The sequence below is a fragment of the Ursus arctos genome, unplaced genomic scaffold (assembly GCF_023065955.2).
Source record: "Ursus arctos isolate Adak ecotype North America unplaced genomic scaffold, UrsArc2.0 scaffold_6, whole genome shotgun sequence".
NCBI classification, from domain to species: domain Eukaryota; kingdom Metazoa; phylum Chordata; class Mammalia; order Carnivora; family Ursidae; genus Ursus; species Ursus arctos.
This window is the reverse complement of record NW_026623078.1, coordinates 56817767-56832685: the sequence shown is the minus strand read 5'-3', so window position 1 is coordinate 56832685 and position 14919 is coordinate 56817767. Positions and strand designations below refer to the sequence as shown.

The 14919-nt window shown below is 37.9% G+C and overlaps 1 protein-coding gene across 25 annotated transcripts in view; it reads right to left on the bottom strand.

Annotated features, from left to right (window-relative positions):
* Positions 1-14919, bottom strand: part of OXR1 (oxidation resistance 1) — a 680801-nt gene that overhangs the window by 68916 nt on the left and 596966 nt on the right. For 3 of the 25 annotated variants that reach the window (XM_026495578.4, XM_057307972.1, XM_057307973.1), the window contains exon 1: positions 4929-5144. The exons of 17 other annotated variants lie outside the window; for them this stretch is intronic. Coding sequence is in view for 4 of the 8 variants with exons in the window: in XM_044382648.3 (XP_044238583.3) it covers positions 4829-5027 (199 nt within the window). In the remaining 4 variants the exon portion in view is untranslated. Of the gene's footprint in view, positions 1-4828; positions 5147-14919 lie in introns of those variants that run through there. 5 more of the 25 variants (XM_044382648.3, XM_026495575.4, XM_057307966.1 and 2 more) reach the window with 3 other exon arrangements.

The window sequence follows — 14919 nt, the reverse complement described above, 5'->3', positions numbered from 1 at the left end:
TTTTAAATATAATTAAGTTCTAAGTAGTCTCATAGTTTCTAAATTTAGCCAATTACTTGCACCTTTCAATTTAAAAACAATTACGCACTCATTTTCAACTGTATTTACAAGACTAATCTGTATGTACTCTAACAGGCCTAATTTTCTGAAACATAATTTTTTTGAGAGAGAGAGAGACAGAGTGAATGCGCTCATGAAAGGTGGGGATGGGCCCAAGGATAGGTCGAGAATTTTAAGCTGACTCTGTGTTGAGCATGGAACCTGACATGGGGCTCGATCTCACAGCCCTGAGATCACGACCTGAGCCGAAATCGAGTGGGACACTTAATCAACTGAGCCACCGAGGGGCCCCTAAAACATAGTATTTTAAAGACCAAACACACTGATTATTCCTAAACTTAATTCAAAAATATTAATTCTAAGCATTTAATAAATGAAATTTATTACCTATATTTACTCCTAACTTTACCATGGATAAAAGACCCATTAAGGAATGTGTGGTCTCAACGTGTGGTCCTAGACCAGCAGCACCAGTATTACTTGGTAAATTGTTAGAAATGCAAATTATGGGGCCCAACCCAGAAGTACTAAATCAGAGGTTCTTGAGAAGGGGCCCATCATTTTTGTTTTACTAGATTTTCAGGTGATTCTGACACACACTAAAGACTGAGAATCACTGATTTATTGTAGTGTCAAATATTCAGAGACAGTTTTGTCCGAAAACACAAATACAAAAGACTTCAGTTCAGTGGTCCTGTGAGATGAGAAGCAATTCTAAAATAGGGAAATCTACCTCATGCTTAAGAAGGAAACAATATGAAGGGCTCAATCTTATCATCAGTTACCATGAGAGCAGACAGGTTGTTTATCAAGGTGAGGTTGTTCTCCCTCATCTACCCTTCCGCCCGCCTTAAGAAATGAGACTAAGACTGTAGACATCTAGGGTCACTCTCCTCCACTTACCCACACTGTGAGTTTTGGGAGTTTAATAGTTACTGCAACAACTGGTCCTCCAAATCTTTTAGAACCACTTGGTCTTTCATGGGTTCAAAATAAACTATTATCTCTTAGATAATGCACATCTGCAATTTCTAATGTAAAATATAACTTTTCTAACATCTTCATTGGATTTTGCTTTTTCAGCTCATTTTAATATCTTTCTAACCCTAAAGAAGTTTCAATGACAACCCACCCTATCCTTTACCTAATTTAACTTGTTTTAGTTTAACATCATACATGATAGAGCTCTGCATTCTTCTCACATTTTTTCCCCCGTCTGACAGGGCCATCACTCTTAGAAATACGAAGATAACACTCAAATAGATTCTACATCCCTTATTTTTTTGTCTGGCTCAGTTTCTTCATCAGAAAAATGGGATAACAGTATCTATCTTATAGAGTTGTTATTAGAATTAAATATTTGGTAGTGCCCATGTTCCTGGCAACTATTATTTTTGTTGCTGTTTCCTCCCAAAAGCTCATGTTTTAATCACTAAAACTAAATGAAAATAAATTTTAAACAAGACTGAGATGTGTTTCAAGTATATTGCCACCAAGTGGGAAAACAGAGTTGACATAGCAGGGTGGTTTATGATAATAACTAATCACAGTAAGTTGAGACTTAAACTTGATAAATCTATTTATTTATACTTATTTATTACTATATGATCCAGTAAAGTGAATACTTTTAAAGGCTAGGTGAAATATGTCAGAGAAAGACATATATTGTATGATTTCACTCATGTGGAATTTAAGAAACAAAACATGAACATAGGGGAAAGGAGGGAAAAATAAAATAAGGGGAAATCAGGGAGGGAGACAAACCATAAGAGACTCTTAAATATAGGAAACAAACTGAGGGTGGCTAGAGGGGAGGTGGGTAGGGGGGATGGGGTAACTGGGTGATGAGCATTAAGGAGGGCACTTGATGTAATGAACACTGGGTGTTATATGCCATTGATGAATCATTAAACTCTGCCTCAAACTGATAATATACTATATGTTAATTAATTGATTTTAAAATTTAAAAAATGAAAAAAAAAAAAAAAGAAAAAGGCTGCATAGTACAGGCTTATGGTCATGTTCCTGAACAAGAGCTATACTCAAGGTCCAAAAATTTTTCTTGAATCAAGTCATAATTTACTCTTTAGGCAGAAACAAGAATTGCATCATAAGATGTTTTCTTTGTAATTGTTATTAACTAAAGCAATGATGTGATAAGTTCCTTAATGTGTCTAAGTCCCAATTATGGTTTTCTAAGGGGAAACTACTTAATGTTGGGGTCAGAAAACACTAAAAGCTAGTAAGAGCAAAAGCAGCCACCTAGGAGAGTAAAGGCATCAGTAACACTAACAGCACAGTAGGTGGTTTGTTTATAGAAAGAATAAAATCAAAAACATTTGACCAAAATTTTATCTAATTCATCCTTAGTATGTCAACAATAAAGCTATTTTATCAACATCATTACTGAACCCAAAATGGGGCAACATCACTATAACAAACTGGGTCCTGGAGTGCAGCCAATCTACAAGCGTGGATCTGTCTGTACAAGAAATACTACGATAGTACACAGGACATTTTAAAGAATTGAAGGAAGGGTGAGAGACAATAGGAAACTTAAGCATAAAAATCTGAAATAAAGGTCGTCACAAGCAGAAAGGGCAAAAGAAATCTTTCAAACAGATACTGACAGATACACACTCTGAAAGACACAATTAAAAAAAAAGAAAAATCCTATAGCCAAATACATTGGGTAGGCAGCTGCAAAAAAACAGAGTTCTCATTTTAAGTAAAGGCTAACTAGAAACAAAGCACCACCTACTTTTCACTTGTATATACACATGTTGCCTCTCAAAGGAGTCAATCCAGGAAGCTATACTTATTCTAAAAATGGTGATCAAATTGTTGCTGGAGCACTAATTTCTTGAACTGCCTTTAGAACTCTGGAGGCATAACTTCATAGACCCACAATGTTTTTACACCCAAATGCTATTTTCTGGCTTTACCACCCATCATTTTCACTTGTTGTGTTCCAAATGAAAAAGAGCTCTAAATCCTCATTTACAAACAAGAAAATATAGGCCCAAAGAGATTAAGTAAATGGACAAATTCTTTCAGCAAGTTAATGATAGGATGTACCTGCCCACCTGACTGTGGTCATCACTGGGACATCACAAGGCCTAACTTGTGTCAGAGATCTGGGGGCACCATAAATATTAAACAATATGCCATGAGTTGATAATGCAGCTTCAACAGGAGAGGAGAGGAATTTTAAAACTGCAACCCTGAAGGCGAGTGTCAGATATAGTAGTTGGCTCACTAAATGTTTTTGAATGAATGAATCCAATGTATATGTTTGGGCTCATTAAAATACTGATCATATGCCTTTCTGGTTAAGTTACACCACATATTTCTGAATTCTCCATCTATCTAGAGGCTGGTCACCTATCATTTGTTTTCAATTAGGCAACTAAAAACTCATTTTAAAAAATCCTTTATTCAAACACTTTAAAGGTTCAGTCCTCCTCCTTGGTCCCACCTTTAGGAGAATTCTGCATCCAGTTAACACTTCAAAGCAAAAATATAGTATTTTTCATTTTTCATTTTCATTTTCCTTTTTCATTTTTTAATTCCATAAACAGGAATTCTAAAGACAATTTGTTATGTAAAGTGAGGATTTAAAGGGGGAATGCTAAAATTAAGATTTTAATATTCAAGTTTCTTCAAAGTTTAAATTACACACCTACACACACAGGTCAATAGATGTCTCCACTGTTTCACTGCTTTAAAATGAATGGCAGGATGTGGGGTTATGGATAGATTTTACACTCTGTGAGCTTTTCTCTATTTTCTAAACTCGAATGCTAAGTTTACTCTCATAACACCAAAATGCACATTAGAACAACTAACAAAAATGAAATATAAATGACTAGGAGAGGTCTGCCACTTATTAACTCAGGAGGTCAATGACACTGGAGAAGTTATCATATGCAATACCTCTTCAGCGAACGCTTTTTAAAATTCCATCAGATATGAGTATCGTGCCTTTATGACTGATTTGTTCTAATGTACATTTCGGTGTTAAGACAGTAAACTTATGAGCAGTAGAGAGTTTAGAAAATAGAGAAAAGCTCACAGAGTATAAAAGGTACGAAACTTTTATGGTGGGGAAAAAAAACTAACACAAGAATGGGTGTAGGGGATCATTGAGAAAAAAAAAAAAAGTCTCTAAGTTCTGCCATCTCAAGACCACACAGCCTTTCAAAGTACATGGCACAAAAATCACCTTAGGTTCCAGTGTAAATTAAGCATTTTCTTTTCCAAAGTAATATTAAGTGCTGAAGTGAATCCTAACAGTTGACAAATATCAAATAAAAACACTGAGCCAAACCAAAACACCAAACCCGGCACGGCGTTCTTAATTACCTCAAAGACGAAAAACACCTGCATCATAATTGGTTCAATAATCACCTCCCAGTGGGAGGGGAAAAAGAATGGATCAGACCCTCCGAACACTTGGCGGGGTAAAGAAAGTCGACTCTAGGTGAAGAAAGCAGGAAGAGCAGAGCAGGGAAAGCTACGACGCACACTGCAGAAAGTCTTCCGTCCCCCGAGCAGAGCCAGTCCTTCCCTCCTCACCCCCTCCCTGCCTCCCGCCCAGACACACCTGCCAACGCCCGGCCGCGAGACCCCCGCGCACCCAGTTCACGTCCGGCGCCAGCCGGGGCCGCGCACTGCCACCCCGAGCCCTGGCCGCCGCCGCCCCGCCTCCCGCCCCAGCCCTCAGCCCGGGACGGCCGCGCGGGAGGCGAAGGAAGGCTGGGCTCACCAGGTCCCTCCGGGCTGGACGGCGCCGGGGGCCGGTGGGGCAGGGACCCGCACCCGGGGTCCCCCTGGGCGGGCTCCCTCAGGTAATCCTCGAAGCGCACCTGCCGGGCTTCGCCGCCACCCCCGAAGCCCCACAGGCGGTTGGCAGTGCCCCGCAGAAGGCGCCCGCTCTTCCCCGTGAATGTGGTCAGGTAGTCCATGCTGCGGCGGGGCAGGGGCCCAGGAGGCCGACGGTTTCCGCGGCGGCGGCAGCCACTCGGTGCGCACCCGCCTGCCCCTGCGACCCGACCCGGGGGCGGTGGCTCCGTGCGCCTCACAGGAGGCGGGGAGGGGGAGGGGGCTTCCTTAGTTTGGCCCGGGGGCGGACCATCAGGAAACTATGCATCGGGGGGAGCAGAAGCGGCCAAAAGTTTTTTGAAAAGTTATTTTTGTTGCTTCCAAACTCCAAGTCAGGCAAAACTTAGCTTTTGAAGTAGGTTCATTCTTCCTGGAAGAGATGCGGGGACGAAAAGCTGGCGGCTTTTAAGCAAGCCGGACCGGTCCTATCTGCTCCTCCACCCCCCCCCCCGTCCGGCTCCAATGGAGCAGGCCCGCCCCGCCCCGCCCCGCCCCGTCCGGACCCGACCGGACTTTCAGGACTGCTGGGGAAAGCGGGGGAGGCTGATCTTTGGGGCCCTGAGGCCTAGCAGGGGATAAAAATGGCCCAGGGGAGGCTCTGATGGAGTTACGTAGAGTTTGAGGGCCTAGGAGGGCAGTGTCAAAAAGTTTGTGTGTGTGTGTGTGTGTGTGTTGGGGAGGGGCACAATTCACTTCAAACTTTTGCAGCTTGTAATTTTGGGGGGCTGTGTGAGGGTAGGGAGGTAGGAGGGACGGTTATTTTAAGGCAAAACTTCGTAGTTAAAACCAACTTAGATAAAATGCTTCTTATGAAGCATTATGAGACCATATTCGAAGAATAAAGCATTCACAGTCACATTTCAACTTCATTGTGGCATTATGAACTGGTGTTGGAGTTTGACATTCCATGAATCTGGTGCTATAAAGCAAGGTAATTAAGGGCTTTAGTGTGCAAAAGAAGCAATGACTTTTGACAGACATTTATTACTCGATTTTGTTTCCTGTGAGATCTGGTTATTCTCTTCCCTTCACATCTGTTTATATCACTTTTAGTTTTTTTGCACGCATTAAAGAAACCCTCTTTCTTGGAATTCCCAATTTATTAATGTATGTGAAGAAAAGGTTTGAATTACTTAAGAGTTGAAGATTTAATCATAGCAAATAATAGAGTCCAGAAAATCCTTCAGGAACTTAAGCTTTTTGACAAACCATAGAGATTATCCCCTCTTCCCTTTTTTTAATTGATCTTTTTTCCACGATCACCTTTCAGCTTAAATTCTTACTAGAAAAACTTCACCATTTTAACAATAGCATCACCTTTCTACCTGGCTAAAAATACAGAATGTTTGGGCTGTCCCCCAGAGCATAACTCAGTGTTTGTGAGAAAGGACCCAGGAATCTACATATCCAGCAATCATCCGTGTGTTCAGATGTTCTGGACCTCCTGCCTGACCCAACTGGTAGAATGGTAGGTGGCTTCTAGTTTTTCTGAGATTTCTTTTTGATAAGGAAGCATTACTACTATTAGCACCACTTCTAAAATCTCCCAGAGGCTCATTAAGCTTAAAAATGGAATTGGAATGACTTAAGTCTAATTCTGATGAACTAAATTGAAATTCTTTTTCTAAAATATGTTTCACATCTTGAAATTTATCATTTAGGTTGTGATGATCATACCCAAAATGTTTGATTAAATCTGCACTTTTACATCCAACCTTATCGGGACCTGTACTCTATCGGTTCAAATACAGGTTTACATGCAGTTAGCCCATCAGTTTTTTTCTGCTTCTGTTTCCTGGAAAGCTAGAGCTGCTGGAGAAAAATGTATAACCTTGACGATTAAGTGTTTTACAAATTTTGATTTAAACTCAAGTAAGCCCTTAATGGCTCCAAAATCCTTCTATTCATATAATCAATCAGCTTTCTTTTTTATTCTTCGTATTTGTTGTCTGAACCATCACTATTCTCCTGAAGTTACTAAATTCATCACTCCAATATGTTACTTTGCCTTCTGCATGAAAAGTCATAGACCATCAAATATGAACACTCTCACTTTTCTTCCCTTTTTCTCTTGTCTACAACAAGCTCATCTCCTTTACTTTGCCTCAGAAGTAATTTCTGTCCATGCCATTCCCTCTTCAAATTAACTCTTTTTAAAAATGTATTTGAGAGAGAGAGAGGGAGAATGAGCTCACAAACGGAATATCGAGTACGGGGGAGTCTGAGGGGGACTGGTGGGGTAAGAGGGGCACAGGGAGGGGCAGAGAAACAAGCAGATTCCCTGCAGCAGGGGCCTGATCCCAGGACTCTGAGATCATGACCTAAGCCAAAGGCAGATGCTTCACCAACTGAGCCACCCAGGTGCCCCTCCAAATTAACTGTTGATCTTAGTCTGGTTTATATTATCTTTGACTTGTCAATGTTATTACTTCTCTCTTGTATTATCTTCTCTCTCTTCACTCTGGATCCTTCCCCTTTCCCTATCTATATCATTCACATAAATCCTTTCCATCCTTAAAAAAAAAAAAAAAAAAAAAAAAAAAAAAGTTTCCTTATACCATGCCTGCCTCCTCCAGCAAACTTTGCCTTATTTTAAAATACGTTTATTAGGGTGCCTGGGTGGTTCAGTCAGTTGAGCACCTGCCTTGGGCTCGGGTCATGAAACCGGGGTCCTGGGATCAAGTCCTGCATCGGGCTCCCTGCTAGGTAGGGAGCCTGCTTCTCCCTCCCTCTCCCCGCCTTGTGCTCTCTCTCTCAAAGAAATAAAATCTTTAAAAAAATAAATAAAATAATATACATTCATTGACATATGATTTACAAACCATAAAATTCACCTGTTAAAGGTATATAATATAATTCAATGGATGTTGTATATTTACGCAGTTGTTAAACCATCACCAAAAATCTAATTTTTCAACATTTCTATCACCCCAAAAAGAAACCTCTTACTTATTTGCAGTCACTCCCTATGCCCACCCCCAGGAGTTGGGTGACAACTAATCTACCATTAGTCTTTATGGATTGCTATACATTTGAGCCTCAGAACTTACTCATCTTAAAATCAGAAGTTTATACCATTTGAACAACATCTCACCATTAATTCCATCCCCCACCCCCTGGCAACCACTATTCTAATCTCTGTTTCTGTGAGTTCACCTTTTTTAGATTCCACATGTAAGTGAGGTCATACAGTATTTGTCTTTCTTTGACTTTTGTTTCACTTAGCATAGTGCCCTCAATGTTCATCCATGTTGTTGCAAATGACAGGATATCCTTTTTTAATGGGTAAGTAATTTTCGTGTGTGTGTGTGTGTGTGTGTATCACATCTTCTTTATCCATTCATCCAATGATGGACATTTAGGTTGTTTCCATGTCTTTGCTATTGTGCATAATGTCGCAGTGAACATGGAAGTGCAAATATCTCTTTAAGATAGTGATTTCATTTCCTTCAGACATATACCCAGAAGTGAAACTGCTAGATCATATGGTAGTTCTAGATTTATTTTTTTGAGGACCCTCCATACTGTTTTCCACAGTGGCTGTACTAAATTTATATTCCTACCAATAGTGCATGGGATTCCCTCTCGTCCACAACCTTACCAACACTTGCTATCTCTTCTTGTTTTGATAGATAGTCATTTTAATGGGTGTGAGCTGATATCTCATTGTGCTTTTAATTTGCATTTTTCTGATGATTAGTGATGTTGAACATCTTTTTGTGTACCCGTTGGCCATTTGTATGTCTTCTTTAGAAAAATGTCTGTTGAGGTCTTCCACCCATTTTTTCATTGGATTGTTTGTTTTTTTGCTATTGAATTTTCAGTTCCTTATTTATTTTGGATATTAACCCCTTATCAGAAAAATGGTTTGCAAAGGTTTTTCTCCCATTCTTCATGTTGGGTTTTCATTTTATTGATGGTTTCCTTAGCTTTGCAGAAGCTTTTTAGTTTGATGTAGTCCTACTGGTTTAATTTGCTTTCATTGCTTGCCCTTTTGGTATCATATCCAAAAAGTCATTGCTAAGACCAATGTCATGGAGCTTTTGTCCATGTGTTTTCTTCTGGGAGTTTTATGGTTTCAGGTTTCACATTTCCATCTTTAATCCATTTCGTGTTAATTTTTGTGTATGATGTAAGTTAGAAATCCAATTTCATTCTTTTGTGTGTGAATATCCAGTTTCCCCAACACCATTTATTAAAGAGACTGTCCTTTCCCCAGTGAGTATTCTTGGCTCCCTTGTCAAATATTAATTGACAGTATATGGATGGTTTATTTCTGGGAGCTTGATTCTGTTCCACTGGTCTATGTGTCTGTTTTTATGGCAGTATTATACTGTTCTGATTACTATAGCTTTGTAATATAATTTAAAATCAGATAGTATGATGTGTCCAATTTTCTCCTTCTTTCCCAGGATTGGCTATTTGGGGTCTTTGGCAATTCTATATTAATTTTAGGATTGTTTGTTTTATTTCTGTGAAAAATGCCACTGGACTTTTGATAGGGATTGCACTGAATATGTAGAACACTTCAGGTAGTAAGGATATTTTAACAATATTGTTCTTTTTTTTTAAAGATTTTATTTATTTATTTGACAGAGATAGAGACAGCCAGCGAGAGAGGGAACACAAGCAGGGGGAGTGGGAGAGGAAGAAGCAGGCTCATAGCGGAGGAGCCTGATGTGGGGCTCGATCCCATAACGCTGGGATCACGCCCTGAGCTGAAGGCAGACACTTAACCGCTGTGCCACCCAGGCGCCCCTAACAATATTGTTCTAATACATGAACACAGAATACCTTTCCATTTATTTTTTATGTTCAATTTCTTTCCTCAACGTCTTATAGTTTTCAGAGTAGAGATCTTTCACCTCTTTGGTTAAATTTATTGCTAAGTATTTTGCTGTTTTTGGTGCTACTACAAATGGTTTGCTTTATTTCTTTTTTGGATAGTTCATGGTTAGTCTATATGAATGCAACTGATTTTCTATGTTGATTAGTATCCTGCAATTTATGAAATTCATTTATTAGTTCTAACAGTATTTTCATGGAGTCTTTAGGATTTTCTATATATAAGATCATGTTCTGCAAATAGAGACAATTATATTTCTTCCTTTCATATTTGGTTGCCTTTTATTTCTTTCCTAAATGCTCTGGCTAGAACTTTCAGTACTATGTTGAATATGAGTGGTGAGAGTGGGCACCTTTGTCTTCTTCCCAATCTTAGAGGAAAAACTTTCAAACTTTCACCATTGAGTATTATGTTAATGGGCTTGTCATATATGTGGCCTTAATTATGCTGAGGTACATTCCTTCCATACCCAATTTATTGAGAGCTTTTGCCATGGTGGCAATTTTGTCAATTTTGTTTTTCTGCATCTATTGAGATGATTGTATGATTTTTATTTTTCATTCTATTAATGTGGTATATATATAACATTTACTGATTTACATATATTGAACCATTCTTGTATCTCAGGGTTAAATCCCACTTGATCATGGTGTATGATCTTTCTAATATGCTGTCGATTTTGGTTTGCTAGTATTTTGTTAAAAATGTTTGCATCTATATTCATCAGAGATACTGTTCTGTAGTTTTCTTTCCTTGTGGACTCCTTATCTGGCTTTGGTATTAGGGTAATGCTGGCCTCCTAAAATGAGTTTGGGAGTGTTCCCTCCTCATCCATTTTTTGGAAAAGTTTCAGAAGAACTGGTGTTAATTCTTTAAATGTTTGGCAGAATTCTCCATCAAAACCATCTGGTTCTGGGCTTTTTTTTTTTTTTTTTTTTTTTTTTTGAGATGTTTTTGATGACTACTTTAGTCTCCTTACGTTTGGTCTGTTCAGATTTTCTGTTTCTTCATCATTCAATTTGAATAGGTTGTATATTTCTAGGAATTTATCCACTTCTCCTAGGTAATCCAGTTCTAGGCATACTCGTCTCTTATGAACCTTTACATTTGTGTGTTATCAGCTATAATGTCTCCTCTTTCATTTCTAAATTTATTTATAGCTATCTACTCTTTTATTTTCTTAGTCCAACTAAAGGTTTGTCACTTCTATTTGTCTTTTCAAAAAACCAACTTTTAGTTTCATTGATCTTTTCTATTGTTTTTCTGGTCTTTATTTCATTTTTCTGCTCTGATCTTTTGTTCCTTCCTTCTAACTTTTAAACTAAATTTGTTCAAAGTTCTTTTTCTAGTTCCTTGAGGTGTAAAGTTAGGTTGTTTATTTGAGATCTTTCTTTTTTCTTAAATTTTTCTATAAAATTCTCTCTTAGTGCTGATTTTACTATTTCTAATAGTTTGGGTATGTTGTGTTTTCATTTTTGTTTGTTTCAAGATACTTTTTGATTTCTCCTTTGGCCCATTGGTTGTTCAAGAGTGTGTTGTTCAATTTACACATTTATGAATTATGAATTTTTTCCAGTTTTCTTACTGTTACTGATTTCTAGTTTCATACCACTGTGGTTGGGAAAGATATTTTGTATGTTTCAACCCTTTTAAATTTGCTGAGACTTGTTTGTGACCTAACATATGATCTGTTCTGGAGAATGTTCGATGTGCACTTGAGAAGAATATGGATTCTGCTGCTGTTGGATGGAATGTTCTGTATATGTCTGTTAGGTCCATTTGGTTTAAAGTGTAGTTTAAAATCAATGTTTCCTTATTGATTGTCTGCTTGGCTGATCCATCCATTGTTGAATGTGGGATATTAAAGTCCTTTATTATTACTGTATTGTTACCTAATTCTCCCTTCACATCTGTTAGTATTTTTAAAAATATATTTAAATGCTTCAATTTAGGTGTATCTGTATTAATGATTATTATATTTTCTTCATGAATTGACACCTTTGTCATTTTATAATGACCTTCTTTGTCTCTCATTATGGTTTTTGACTTAAATTCTCTTTTGTCTACCTTAAGTTAGCTACTCTTCCCCTCTTGCTTTCCATTTTCATGGAATATCCTTTCCATCTCTTCACTTTTAGGTTATGTGGTCCCTGAAGCTGATATGAGTCTCTTGTGGGCAACATATAGTTGGATCTTGTTGGCGGTTTTTTAATCCATTCAGCCACTCTATGCCTTTTGATGAGAGAATTTAATACATTTACATTTAAATTAACAGGTATAAAGACTTGCTAAGTAAGGGCTTACCAATGCCATATTATTGTTTTCTGACCATTACTTAGTTCCTTTGCTCCTTTTGTCCTCTTTTGCTGTCTTCCTCTGTAAACTGATGGATTTCCATAGTGGTATGCTTTTATTTCCTTCTTTTTATCTTATGAGTATCTACTGTAGGTTTTTGCTTTGCGGTTACCCTGAGTTTCACATAAAACATAAAAGATTATTTTAAGCTGATAACTTAATTTCAATAGCATGTAAAGACTCTTGGGGCACCTGGCTGGCTCAGTCTGTTAAGTGTCTGCCTTCGGCTTAGGTCATGATCTTGGGGTCCTGGGATCAAGCCTCATGTCAGGGCTCCCTGCTCCATGGGGAGCCTGCTTCTCCCTCTCCCTCTGCTACTGCCCCGCTTGTGGTCTCTTTCTCTCTGTCAAATTAAATAAAATCTTAAAAAAAAAAAAAAAAGACTCTACCTTTTACTCCTCCCCCATTTGTTTCTGATCTCTCAATTTACTTCTATATTGTGTATCCATTAACAAATTATTGTAGTCATACTTACTTGTAATACTTTTGTCCTTTAACCTTTTTACTAGGGATAAGTGATTAACATATCACCATGTTACAGTCTTAGAGTATTCTGATTCACTATAGACCTATCTTTACCATTGTGTTTTATATTTTCATATGTTTCTATGTTACCAATTAACATCCTTTCATTTCAGCTTGAAGAACTTTTAGCATTTATTTTAGGGCAGATATAGTGGTGATGAACTCCCTCAGCTTTTATTTGTTTGGGAAAGTCTTTAACTTGACTTCATTTCTCAAGGACAAGTTTGTCAATTCATGGAAATCATGTAATATCTAACTGGCAATTATTTTATGGGATAGAAATGTCAGCACTCAAATTTCTGATGTGATAAACAGAATCACTGATAGAATCGATAAGGTGGACTGACACTAAGCCAAGAGGTTTTGTAAGTGTTAAGAAACAGAGGAATGAATCTATTTTTCACTTAGTATATCTGTATCTGTTAGTAAACCTAAAGCCTAACTTGGTGGATAGCCAAACTGGTTACCCTTGACATAAAGGCTTTCTGTATTCAAAGTCTTACTGCTTCTTTCTCCCTTAAAAAGGTTACACTAGCATTCAAACTTACCATATGAGACTGCCACCTATGTCAAAATCACCACAGAGAGGAAGAGTATATTTGGACACAACCGTGATCAAAACATTGAACAATATATGGCAAAGATTCAATTTGACAGAATGGGAAAGAACTTAATATTGATTAAAAACAAATTCCCCTTTAGTAGGTGCCAATCCTGGATATAATCATTGCAAACCCTATTAAAAACCAAGTAATTTTTGCTCAATTTGAAAACTGTCTAAAAAGTGCTAACTACTACACTTGTCAGAAAAAACAAATACACATGTAGGTAATCAAATCAAGCAAGGACCTAAGAACAGCATCATTGAGAATTATAAGTGAAACTTAAGTCACAGTAGCTCACATCAACTTGCCCCATATAGTTATTTGAGGACTATTTCTATACCCTGTCAAAGATTAGAATTATGTAAGTAATTACAGCTCAAAATACTCCATATCTGGAATGTGGCAGCTTCTGCCTCTGGATCAGTTTCACTTAGCTCATTGAACAAGTGCCAAGAGATATTACCATTTATATTCAAAGTTGTGAAAACTTAACAAGGCTTTAAAAGTCTTCAGGATCAATAGCCAATCAAAATCCCCATAGAGAAGTATTATGGTATGAAGGCAAATATTTGCAGTCTCTTTCCACTGCAGATTTCTCTTTCCGTCTGTACTCTGTGTGGGGTTGCAGTATAGTATTTATTTCTACAGATGGGACTATATGCATAGCCATGAAGTAGTCTACTCTTAGTCTCTGTCTTTCTGGATTCTTCCTCTCCACCCTTGTTCCACTTTTCTCTTAGTTCTATAATAGGTCTTTATATGTTGTTGCAACTTCTTATTTGTGTTTACTGAATAGAATTCTGATATTTCATGTTCTTAATCTAAAAAAGCTGGTAAGTGAAATGTTTGGATGTGTGGTATATTAAATGCTTTATTTTAATATATTAATTTTAGTATTAGTATCAAATATTTTGAAGTTATATAATAGTTGTGTTTTTGAGTAATTTTAGGTTAGAATGTATTAGAAATAATTGTCCTTTCTTTGCTCTGTATTTTTTAAATGTATTTAAAAAACGTGAAGGAAAAAATGAAAAGAAAGAGCAAAGTAATTTGGGAGAAACTTAAACCTGTTGTTAGTTATTACTTTTATACCAAGATGACAAGTTCCAGTTTCAACTTAGAGCTGCTAATTAGGCTTCCCCCCCCCCCCCCCCGTTGGTAGGGGAAACTGAACCCCGGGCTCTATCAATGCAAGAAAAAAACAAAGCATGGCGTTAAAAAGAGAACCTGACTACAAGTCCACCCATCTCTCTTAAAGAAAGTACTTAGCAGCAGTGCTAAGTTCTTATCAATATTCCACTTATTTCAAGCCATGGTACATGAACAACTGATAAGCACTGAGCATAATATTTGAAAGGAAGAGAACCTATCCTCTTACCAAAGTGTTTGGAGATTCCCTGACTCCCCACTTTCCTATCACAAGTAGCATTTTGGAGAGATGCTAACAATGCCAGGTGAATCAGCCAAGATTCAGGCAGCATGTAGGAAGAGAAACCTGTACATACTTGGATGGTCAATCTTTAAATGATCCAGCACTAACTGGATAGGTTTAACTTTTTTTTTTTTTTAAAGATTTTATTTATTTATTCGACAGGATAGAGACAGCCAGCGAGAGAGGGAACACAAGCAGGGGGAGTGGGAGAG